Source organism: Lepisma saccharinum, chromosome 11 (assembly GCF_977018435.1).
Source record: "Lepisma saccharinum chromosome 11, izLepSacc3.1, whole genome shotgun sequence".
Taxonomy (NCBI): Eukaryota; Metazoa; Arthropoda; class Insecta; order Zygentoma; family Lepismatidae; genus Lepisma; species Lepisma saccharinum.
Genome location: NC_139239.1, coordinates 48,474,686 through 48,486,989, shown reverse-complemented (window position 1 = coordinate 48,486,989; position 12,304 = coordinate 48,474,686). Strand labels below are relative to the sequence as shown.

Genomic DNA, 12,304 nt, shown 5'->3' with positions numbered 1-12,304 from the left:
ACATTTTAATCTGGTGGTGAAAATTGGAACTATTTTTTTTTCGTCAGCATTCGCTTCCTCATAGTCTCCATAGCTTCTATATCAAGTTTGAGCGCAATCGGTTGCTTCGAACTGGCTCCAGAGGTATCTGAGTAGGGCAACTTTATTATAGTCACTTGGTATTCATGGCCAAAATAACACACAGAAAGGGAACTATTTCTTTGAAATCACGTGGTTTTGTTTACGATTACTTCATTCTTACAGTGGATGGATAATAGAGATAATTGTATTATTAACATCATTGTGTACATTCCAGAGGCGCTGAGCTGATGTGGCAAGGAGCAGACTTCGACGGCTCTTCATCCTTCCTGTCCGTTGTGGAGTCCGTCCGATGCTCAGGATCGGAGTCAAAGTTATCCTACTGCGACGTGAGGTACGGCAATAGTTGTCGCGTGGACAGCGACCTGGTGGGTATTAGGTGTCACAGGAACCGAGCGTCCTTCTGCAATCCAGGCGAGACGCCGTTCAACGGAAGGTGCTACGGTGTCCACGAGGAACCCTTGAGCTACGAGTCCGCCTTCGAAGCTTGCAGGGCGGAGGGAAGTCAACTGGTAGACGTAAACTCGCAGGTTGGTTTCCCTTCGTTATATACATTATATTTCTTATAGGGGGTTGAAATTTCAAGGCTGGTTGAAGCATTCTTTTTAGGGTTCAGTGAAAGTGCAGTGGTTATCGCCTTATAATGACTGTTTGTCCAGTCACGATTAGCCTATCTGTGTATGAAGAGCTCCAGGATGTATTCCTGAGGAATAGATCCTAGATTTCGACGATGTGGTACATCCAGTACCTATCGAGCACTTTGAGGAATGGATAAGAGTTTTGAGTTTTTGTGTTTTATTTCATGTCGTTTTTATGCACAGTTAGGCTAATCGGATGTAGGAAAATGGGAACAGAACCACTATGTGCCTCCAACAGGTATCTAACCCGGGACTCCTTGATTATAAGGCAACGACGTTACCACTATACCATCAGGAGGATCTGAGTAAACAAGAGAAACGAGCTTAGGTAAAAATGTCAAGATTATTTAATGCATAGCCAACAGCTTGGGTCATTATACAAGTATTTATTGTAATAAGACACACACACAGAGAGAGAGAGAGAGAGAGAGAGAGAGAGAGAGATAGAGATAGAGATAGATAGATGTGAACCTACGTATGCTTAATGTATACTCCAATCACATGATATAATTTTATGGTGCCCCGCCTTTTGTGGTCTAGGGTTCGATTCCCGGTGTTAACCCCCAAAATTTCGGCTAGACCGAGCATCGTGTGGGCAATTGGGGAACTGCTTGAAAAGTAGCGGATTCCGGAAAACGGCGGAGATGGGACTCCACCATCACCCAATGCCGCTTAGCAGGCGCTGGCCCTCATAGGGCTGTTGCGCCATGGGGTTTTAGTTTCTTTAATATTTATTTCTACATAATTCAACTGCCTTCCTGATGGGGTAGTGGTAACGTCGTTGCCTTGTGATCAAAGGGTCCGGCGTTCGATACCCGATGGAGGAACATAGTTGTTCAGATTTCATATTAAACTGTGTGTCCAGTCCCGATTAGCCTATCTGTGCATAAAGTAGACTTAGAAGAAAATATCAAACTCTGCTTTCAACTGAACCAACTCTCATTGTCTGATGATTAAACTAGAATATATTTTCAGAGGATATATATAAAATATTAAATAAAATTATAACTTGTGAATATACATAATTGTTTAATAATTAATTATGAGTTTTTGATATCTCTGCCATATTATGTTTAAAATGTAATGTGTTCCAGGCATATACGAGTAAATGAAACACAGGAAAGTGGTTTTGTTATTCACATGTTTGTATATGCATATGCGTGTGTGTGTTTCATTGCATTAACATTAATCAGCTAACATTAGTATTTTAGTTCATACGTATTTTGTTAATGTTATTGTTTTATGTTACTTTATTACAATTATTGTTGAAAAATGATAGTGTAGTTCTGACTACTGAAAAAGCAATCACTCCTGTTACCATCATATTCCCCTTGCTTAAGAAATTCCTAACCACGCCACTAGAAAAGTGGGATATGAGTAGATAAAAGAAAGGTGGGGGGAGTTAGTGGAAAACTAAATGCGAATAACACAGACACACATTTTTACAAAATTTAGACCAACCACAGACTTGCCCTATATTTCATCGCATTGGACATCGAACGAAGGAAGGTGCAAGCAACATTTCTCTTCCAGCATATGCCTTCAAATCTTCTCATGTAGGTAATATATCAAAGTGTAGTGCACTTTAGAAGCCGAAAGGAATATGCGTGCTTCAGTCTAAGATAACGAACACGAGTCCCTCCACTTGAACGCCCGACGGTATGATGGATGGGATATGTTGGATGAAGGCTGCAACGTTTCCTCTTAGAGCACACCCTTTGGCCACAAGGTCAAATATTTTAGGCAGGTTTTGTTTATACAGTCAGTCGCTACAGTGTGTATGGAGCAAATAATATAGACGTTTACTGGAATGACAAGATCATTTGGAGTGAACCTCCGCCCAGCAGACGTCATTAAGCAAAATAGCCAAAGCCCCATAATATTGCATATAAATTGCTGCGGAAATCCTTGCGCATAACTAGGGCTCGTAAGTTAATGATTTTTTTTCTGGGCCGTGAGGACAATGCTAAACCTGATAGTAGTCCGTTTCAGTTCAGTTAGAACCAGAAAAAAATGTTTTTATTTCGCATTTTATTTTCATTTCGGACGTTTTTTTAATATTAGGTCATTTTTCAGTATTCTTTGTCGTTTAGTTGCATTTTAAATCATTGTTGAAGTTTCTTTTTGATCCTTCCTTGTTGTTTCGTGAATTTCAAATGCATTTGCTAGCATAACTTACACATTTATATTCCCTAACATGGTATTTTTAGCAAGTACGCCATTAATTATATGGTCACCTCAAAGCCACTATTATCGCTTTAATCTGTGTGATTTTAAAGAAAAATTAGTCACAATATAAAATATATCTGATGCACACAAAACAAAACTTTAGTTTCAGATGCTGACCGACTACTGTATCGTGGAGGTGTATTTTGTGCGACCTTGAAGTAAGAATATACGAAGTATATAATTATAATATAAGCCGTCTCGTAAAAGACTACATTAGCACTTAATTGCTTTTATCCCCTTGCTTCGGTAGTTTAAACCACCAAACAACAGATTTTATCGAATTATTCAACTAATTCTCTTTTAATTTATGAAAAAGTCAAGCTTTCATTTTTAGGTAATTTTTTGGAAATTTTGAGGTAATATTTTGAACTTTCTTAGGTCACTTTTTAATAATTTCACTCTGTCTTCTTTTTTTTTTAAGATTTACTTTATTTAGTTACTTTTGTTTCTTGCAGTTTCTGTTTCCCTTACTACAATTTTCCTTCTGCTTCTCCGTGTGATGATCATTTTCAGTTTTATTATTACTTTCGTTTCTATCCACTTTCCCGTTTATTCTCTATTTTATTGTTCATTGCCATTCCGTTGATATTACGATACCTACTCTCTTTCTTTTGTGTTTCTTGCCTTCCTCTTGCTAAATTTCTACAAGTATTGATACATTTTCATTTCCTTCGCGGATGAGTGTTGTGTGCATTGCTATACATTGAAAAGTAACTTTGTTTGTTCATATTTTTAAATATAGACATTACTATACCATGGCACAAGGAGTGGTTTGTATAGTAGCTTTGTAAGAAATCATTCAGATTTTAGATTATATTTTCCTTGCAGTTTCACCTCTGCACTTCAGCCTAATGGATATGAGATTCATCGATCCACCAACATTAAGAAATTACATCCACGACCTATCCTACTCGCACAGCATTTATCAAGCATCCTTGAAAGCGCCGACGATCAATAGCATGTGGGAAACAGGCATAAAATTTGCTATTCTTCCTTCCTGTCTTTTGCAATATTTGAAAATTTTAGGTATGGTGGGTTAAGGTTGCTGTGTGCATTGTTATTTCCTCTTGCACAAATATGTGGAGTTTTGATCCGATATACCCAATATTACCCACTTTAAACTGTAATTTCAATCCCGGTTAGACTATTTGATCATAGAGTGAGCTTAAAACGTAAGAAGCTTTCTATGAATGGTATAATACAGGTATTCACTGGGAATGTCCCAGGAAAATCAAAGAGAAAATCATGTCAGGGTGGCCGCTAGGTTTTTTCTTATATTCAACTGCAGCTTTTTTTATTTGTCTCCGTAAAATAGATAACTGAGTAAGAAGGCAGAGGGGAGTCATATTTTTGTACTCCTAAATATCGCATGTAAAATTCGTTTTCTGAGATTAAAGTTAATCCACGTTATTCCCTGACCGCCTTTACCCCCCAGGGTTTCCCCCAGGTACCCATGTTATTCGACGCTGGGTAGGCGCCGGGGCCGCTTCCACCGTTAGAAAAGTTCCCGGATTTGAACCGGCCGGGGATCGAACCCGGGACCTTTAGCATGGTAGTCAGACGCGTTACCGACTGAGCCACCGCGGCCACAAATGTATTTATTTTAATTCGTTATCAGGTCACTTAAAAATTCCTGCTGCGTTAATGACTAGAGGTATCAGTAAAATAGAGTAAAATGTTATATTTTTGAACGATACTACTACTACTATTATTATAGTTGGCGCATTGAGGGACTACGAGCGATCACATCCCCTTTCAAAGCGTGTAAAACTTACAGCAGATCGTCTGTGAACATACTGGGTGAATGGGCGATTATATCGATATCCAGTCGATTTCATGAATATACTGACGTCGATACATCATTATTGACAATATCACAATATCGATATTTTCGACACTCGATATTCAGTCGATGTCGAAAGATCGATATTGCTCAGCCCTAGTGATAGTTATTCATGTCCACATCGCACATCTGAAGAACACTTGAAGTAGTACGTATCTCCTTGTCCATTTCAGGCAGAAAACGATTTCATCTCGGAACTGTTGCTGCATCAGTACCCGAACATCTCTGAGGTGTTAACAGGAGGCGTCGGGCTGTCCGTGTTCCACCGCTCGCTCTGGGTGTGGGAGAGTACCGAAGCACCCTTTGAGTACTCCAAATGGTGGCCAGGTAGGGAGATAACTTATCACTTTAATTATACAGGGTGTCGCCGTACAAACGGACGAGCATTCAACGCGCGTGGAGGACGAGAAGACGAGCAACTTTTCTGAATAACATTTGTTTTTTTTTGCTGACGTTTCATTTCGACGCTACGAGTTCGAGAAAAACGCCAAGTTTTCAGCCTGCATATATGCAACCAGATTCACAGTTATCACCCACCTTTATGATTTACTTAGGTAACATTACTAAAAGCGATAGCTATGAACAATGGGGCAGGGACACCGACTGGGTGAAGTTGCAGGATTTAGCCCGTCTTCCTTTAAATTATAAATGTTTCGCCGCCCATACATATGTTCCATATTTTAGTTTATGCTTTTGCATTTAGAATCAAATGTTTTCTTAACTTTTAGCATGCGTTGTTAATTTGATATTATCTCTCGTCTTTAAATGAACATATTTCTTTTTGCCGGTGCTGGGGATCGAACCTACTACAGGCCTGTGATTTTACTACTGATCCTGTGCGCTAACTAGCTACTTCACGCTCCCAGAATTCTAGTAAAATCACAGCTCTGTCGTAGGTTCGCTTCCACCACCAGTAAAAGGAAATTGTTCACCTGAAGACAGAGAAGATGTGCTCTCTCCAAACGTTGTGTTAGAGTAGATGTAAGTAGGAGAAACACGGACAATACATAATGTCCAATTGACACTCCATACTCATAAAGAACCGTTGTCACCGACAGCAAGATAATTTTTCGTAAATTTTGTCCACAAGTATTCATACTATAGAGGTCGTTTCTTGTCTTAATTAGTTACATATTCCGTAGAGAGCTAAAGATATGGAAAAAGAAATAAAGAGCCAGTGAGCAGCTCAGACATTCGAAATGTTGTGTACAAAAGCAAATATGTAACAGAAACTACAGTAAAACATGCTAAGTGTAAAAATACATTTATTATTAAGAAAAACACTGTTGACAGAATATGTAAGATATGCTTTAATTTTGAAAAATTAAAGCCTTATGCAACTGTGAATCTGTGTAACGTGGTTGCATACATGCAGGATAAAAGTTGTTCGAGGGTTCGTAACGTCGAAACGAGAACTCGGCGAACAAGAAGTTATCATTGAAAGTTATTCTCCTTGGTGTCCTCGTCCTCCATATGTCTGTAAAATTTTTGTGGATGTTGACAAATATTGTTTGAGTACGTTTGAAATAAAAATGAAGAATCAATATAATGCACGGTATCCATTTTCCTTTTAATCTACATACACGCACATAGAGTGCATATTTTATATATTGCTAATAATTTATGTTTTCACCTTCATTCCAGGCTGGCATTCTAACATCCCAGACGAACCTCAGACGGGGTTCTCGCCGATTTGCATTCTTCTGCGAAGGGAGTTCCCCTGCTGGAACCAGAAGTGCAACGCGGATTACTTCTTCTGGGACGTGAACAACTGCAAACAAGAGGGACCTTATATTTGCGAGAGGGAATATAATGATATAGGTAAGGTATTTCGTAGTGCAAGGGACCCAAAATGTCGGATAGCCTCTCATACTGTATATGTCAATTGTAAAAAAGGAACAGATTTTTTGTGAACGCGTAAAATGATAAACTGTCATATATCGCTTGTCGACGACATCACAATTCAAGATGCAAGTAAACCTTCTGTTATCATTTATGGCATGCACTGACCAATAAATTAGCAGTGGCGTCTCGTCCCTTGGGGCTTCCGGGGCTTAGCCCCTAAAGAAAATCGGACGTATTCACGTAATTATCAATCACCATAACGCATAACTATCACACAGTCTTTTAAAAGGCGATTTTTACCCACGTAAATTCATCGTCTGTTGCAATGGATACGACAGCGCTCCTAGCGCCATTGATGTCAATTATCGCTTTCCAGGGCACGTCGCAAAGGAAGACGTGGCCTACACCCACCTACGCTACAGTGAAGGTCACATGCTAGCAGAGAGAGAAGGGGAGAGTGCAATGGATTTGAGTGCTGATTCGGGGATACTTCCGTTGCGTCGCGTTCGATCTCGCTTGTTGTTCTGTAGTGTTTTGGTGGCTTTCATTCGCTATGTTTGAGTGAGTTTGGCAGGGTTGATGTTCGAACACAAATTGATGAAGGACATAGGCTGTCAATTACAAGACACAATGAATTTGTCCGGAAAAATAGGCATATATTAAATAGAATTATCGATTGCTTAAAATTCTGTGGTCGACATGAACTTGCTCTACGAGGACATAATGAAAGAGAACAATCTTTAAACAGAGGCATCTCCCAGATTTATTATCCCTTCATAGAAGAGGGAAAACTAAAGAGGGAACTTCGTGTTCTTTATTGTAGTGAAGAGTTGAAAAACATAAACTCTATCAGTAGATTGCATTCATTTTTTATTTAAAATTATTTAGAGGGTACCTTTTCAGAAACAGTAAAAATGACAAACATAGTTTTAATAACTCCAGTGGCAACAGCTGAATCTGAACGATGTTTCAGCACATTGAAGCGTATTAAAACCTGCTTAAGAAATGCAATGGGACAAGACAGACCAAATGCCTTGGCACTTGCTTACAATAGAGATAGAATACATTTCAAACATAGAGGGCTTCAACGAAAAAGTAATAACAAAATTTGCTGAGCAGAAGAACAGGAGTCAACGTTCGTAGAAAGGTATGTTTCACAACAATACATGTTTCTTTTGTAATCATGTGAATTGTCATTATATTTAAAATTCATTAAAAAAAATAAGTCCAGTTTTGTAGTTTAGAAGATAAATACCCGTTTTTTGTAATTCATGTAATTTGTCATTACATTTTAAATTCTTTCCAAAAAGTAAGTCCAGTTTTGTAGTCTAGAAGAAAAAATACCTATTTTTTGTAATTCATGTGAATTGTCATTATATTTTAAATTCTTTAAAAAATAATCCCCGGCCAAATTTGAGGCACGAGACGCCACTGTAAATTAGTGTTGGCATTATTAGACAATGAAGAGTAACTATCCATTTTTAACTTTTTCCAGCATTATTACTTCCATATAATCAAAATTGTTATGGTCGTGGTTAACCTAAAAAGGTAGAAAAATAACACAAAAATACAAATAAGTGTAAGGGAAATAAATGTTGTTTTCTTCCTTCGATAGACTTTCTTAATCATCGTAATAGTGTTATTAATTTTTGATAAGTAGATTTATTCAATTGAGAGCTATATTTCTACCAGACAATGAACCTACATATGAACAATTTTGCACACTTTCATTTGACATTTAGAAATGGTCTAAGACAGTGACCTTCGCAAGACCGCGGCTCGGTAAATTCTTTTTCTAAAAGTCGATGCCTCTATCCCAACAATTTTACTTTAAATAGCTTTCTATTTTTTTTTATCTCTGTACATTAATTGATATGTACCCTTGAAATTAAATATTAATAAATAAATTATGGCATAGCCTAATTATAAAGTGTAAAAGTTCAATTTGTTGACATATAAAATCAAGTTTAAATTAGTTGTCAACCACTGAATCTAGTGAACCTGTCGCTGCCAGGCGGTTGAGAAACACTTCTACAAGAGGTCAAAAACATTTTGAAGAAAACTGGTACTTCAGGCGACTCATCAAGGTTTTGAAGAGATACATAGCTTATAAAAACAAAACAGAGACTCATTGGGATGGTTGGTGATTCTAGACTCAATGAGAACCTCAATGAGCAACCTTACAAAGCATTTATCTTCTTTGCGTAGGTTGCATCACTGGCGACGGCAAAGACTACAGAGGGATGGCCAACGTCACCAGCTCCGGTAAGGTGTGTCTTCCTTGGGGCAGCGCCATCGACCCAGTGGTCCTTGGTCCCAGCAGGAAGAACAAGATGTACGACCACAACTACTGCAGGAACATGGACAACGACCGCCAGCCATGGTGCTTCGTCGACGAAGGACGGTATGAATTTTGCGACATCCCGCAGTGCACCAATAGAGGTATACATCGTTCTAGTGTACAATTATACTATTACCTACAATTTGTTTCTTAACCATCCACAACTATAATTCTTACCAGACATTCAGCTATAAGGAACCTAATTCACTACTCCCCAGACCCAAATACATCACAAATTTCGTTCATAGTGAACCATCAACTTCGGTTTATGTGAACCTAAAAAGTGAAATGTACATGAAAATTAACATTGTAAGCATCATAAATACAGTACATTTCTTTAAACGAAATCTTCTTATATTAACTTGAAGACTTGAGGACTGTTCTTGTTTTAGTAGCACACACACATAAGGGTTGGATAAAAAGTAATGGCAACACTGGTATAATTGCTACTTGACTGTATTGGCAGAGGAGCACGTGTTACATTCCTTCAATGTAATCGCCCCCCATCCCTACGACCTTCTGCCACACGTATGGAAGGCGTCGTACACCGTCAGCGCGTCCATCTCTGTCGATGTCCCCCAGTGACCGCCCTATAGCACGTTATGATGGCTTCGCGCGTGTCGTAGTGCTTCCCGCCCAGTGGTTCCTTCATTTTGGCAAAAAGGTCGTAATCACACGGTCTCATACCGGTGAATACGGCGGATGTTCCAGTACCTCCCACTACCGGTTATGCAGGAGCGCCGTCACAGTGTTCGCAGTGTGACACTTTGCATTGTCAAGCAGGATGATGGGACACCGTGCCAGAACGTGCCGTCGCTTCCTTCTTAATGCAAGACGAAGCTGGTGTTGCAAGAAGATGCAGTAGTAGGCTGCGTTGACCGCCTGCCTAGGAGACGTTGTTCTTCTTGCCTAAACATATTGTTAGGGCGCTTGCACTCTCGTCCTCTGCTTCAGAGTACTGCTGTTTTTGACTGAATAACATACAATCGCTCCCACTCACTATACTTCCTCGTCTGACATTCCTTTATCAACCACGAAACGGTTGTGGCGCTGTGACTCGCCCCTTTCACGGGACAGCAGTGTTGCCATTACTTTTTATCCAACCCTTGTATAACCGATCTTTTCAAGTTACAGTGCATTAAAAACTGATTTTATGTATGTAGGCTACTGATATTTTCTTTCAATAATAGATCCTCTGTCACCGTTAACCTCAAATCAGGTTAAGGCAAGCCATTTCGGTTTTAGTGAACTTTAGATATAGTGAACCACTTAACTCAATCCGTAGGGGTTCGTTATCAGCAGAGTTGGCTGTATATAGAATATGCTAACAACTGAGTCACACCGTTTAATTTTAGTCCTTCGTTAGTTTCTTTTACCTTCCTAACAGCATATTCTAAGGCAAAATTAAAGAGCATTGGAGATAATGCAAGAAGCTTGTTAATATGATAAAAGTATGCACCAGTGAAACAGAAAGTAAAATTTGTGTGGGTATTAATGTGTCTGACAAATTTACAATTCATGATGGGTTAAAACAAGGAGATGCATTTTCTCGAATTGTCTTTAATTTTGCCTTAGAATATGCTGTAAGGAAGGTAAAAGAAACTAAAGAAGGACTAAAATTAAATGGTGTGACTCAGTTGTTAGCATATGCAGATGATGTAGACTTACTGGGGGATGATGTGAATACAATTAAGAATAATGCTAAAATATTTTTCAAAGCAGCTAAAGAGATAGGTTTGGAAGTTAGCAAAGAGAAAACTAAATATATGCTTACAGGCCGAAACCAAGTGTTAGCTAATAATCAAAATTTAATTATTGATTACAACTCGTTTGAATCAGTTTCCAAATTCAAGTAATTAGGAGTAATACTACCAAATGAAAATGATATTAAAGAGGAAATAAAAAGTAGGCTTAATTCAGGAAATGCATGTTACTTTTCTCTTCATAATCTTTTGTCTTCTCGTTTAATATCTAAGAAACTAAAAGTTAAAATATACAAAACAGTAATTTTGCCTGTATTATTATATGGATGCGAAACTTGGTCCCTTACATTGAAAGAGGAACATAAATTGAGAGTATTTGAAAATAAGATCCTTAGAAAAATATTTGGACCTAAAAGGGATGAGGAGACAGGTGAGTGGAGAAGGTTACATAATTTAGAACTACATAATTTGTATTCATGTCCAGATATTATTAGAATAATTAAATCAAGAAGACTTAGGTGGGCAGACCATGTGCCACGAATGGGAGAGGAAAGAGGAGTTTACAGGATTCTTGTTGGGAAACCTGATGGTCAGAGACCTGTAGGAAGGCCAGGACGAAGATGGAGGGATAACGTTGAGATGGACCTAAAGGAAATCGGTAGGGATGGAATAGAGTATATAGTCTTGCTCAAGATAGGGACAGATGGAAGGCCTGTGTTGCTGCAGCCATGAACCTTTGGGTTTAAGAAGGCTAGAGAGTTATACAATTAAAACATAGTGAATTCAAAAATATCGATACATTAGCAATATAAATGCAGGTAGAACAAAACCTGATTTCTTTGATTGGCTATTTTGAGCTTGTAATGTTGGTTACAGAAGTAAGACAAAATTAGTTTTAAGTGAACTTAATAGACGGATAGATTAATCCTACTTGACCTATGTTTAAAATGGGATCTAAACCATTAAAATGTACCTCAACCAGAAATCAAACTCTGGCATAGTTGATTTAAAGGTAGAAGGTAAGACAAAGTACAATTAATTTTAAAAATATATCATTTTTGGCATTGTGTTTCGATATTTTTTGCTATTTTTTGAGCCATCTGAGAATTCTATTGTTCTTTTTAATGTAATATTCTCATCCTCAGCTTTAAAGATTCCTTTCTTTTCTTTCTTCTTTTTTTTTTTGCAGAATTTGAAAGGTCGCTGATGAATTTTGGTACGAGATGTGGCTCAAACCATTTCCAGTGTGCGGTTGGTGAGTGCATACCTCTCATCTGGGTGTGCGATGGAGAGAAGGTACACATGTGTGTGAATTAGATCGTATTAGATTCAAATATATTTTTCTGACACATACTTTTATTTAACATTACTTGAAAAATCAGTCGATCCATCCTTCCACAAAATTATGTAATCTAATTGCGATTTGGCGTAACAAATTCTCATCGTTCTGATTAGTAACAATTACTTGGTTTTACAGCAACAATACCACAACAAATCATTACAAAAGCTAGTAATGAAATACTGTATCGTTAAGATGAACATTTTTATGATAGCTCTGATTGATGAAGATGGAAATCAGATACACTGTATGTGGCGTATACTGGGTTAAGAATCTGGGCTATCGCAC

The 12,304-nt window shown here is 38.2% G+C and overlaps 1 protein-coding gene across 1 annotated transcript in view; it reads left to right on the top strand.

Annotated features, from left to right (window-relative positions):
- LOC145994782 (uncharacterized) overlaps positions 1-12,304 on the top strand; it is a 78,756-nt gene that overhangs the window by 42,784 nt on the left and 23,668 nt on the right. The window contains exons 4-8 of the mRNA XM_083131049.1: positions 296-608; positions 4,962-5,115; positions 6,433-6,609; positions 8,842-9,075; positions 11,867-11,973. Of these exons, the coding sequence (XP_082987175.1) occupies positions 296-608; positions 4,962-5,115; positions 6,433-6,609; positions 8,842-9,075; positions 11,867-11,973 (985 nt within the window). The remainder of the gene's footprint in view (positions 1-295; positions 609-4,961; positions 5,116-6,432; positions 6,610-8,841; positions 9,076-11,866; positions 11,974-12,304) is intronic.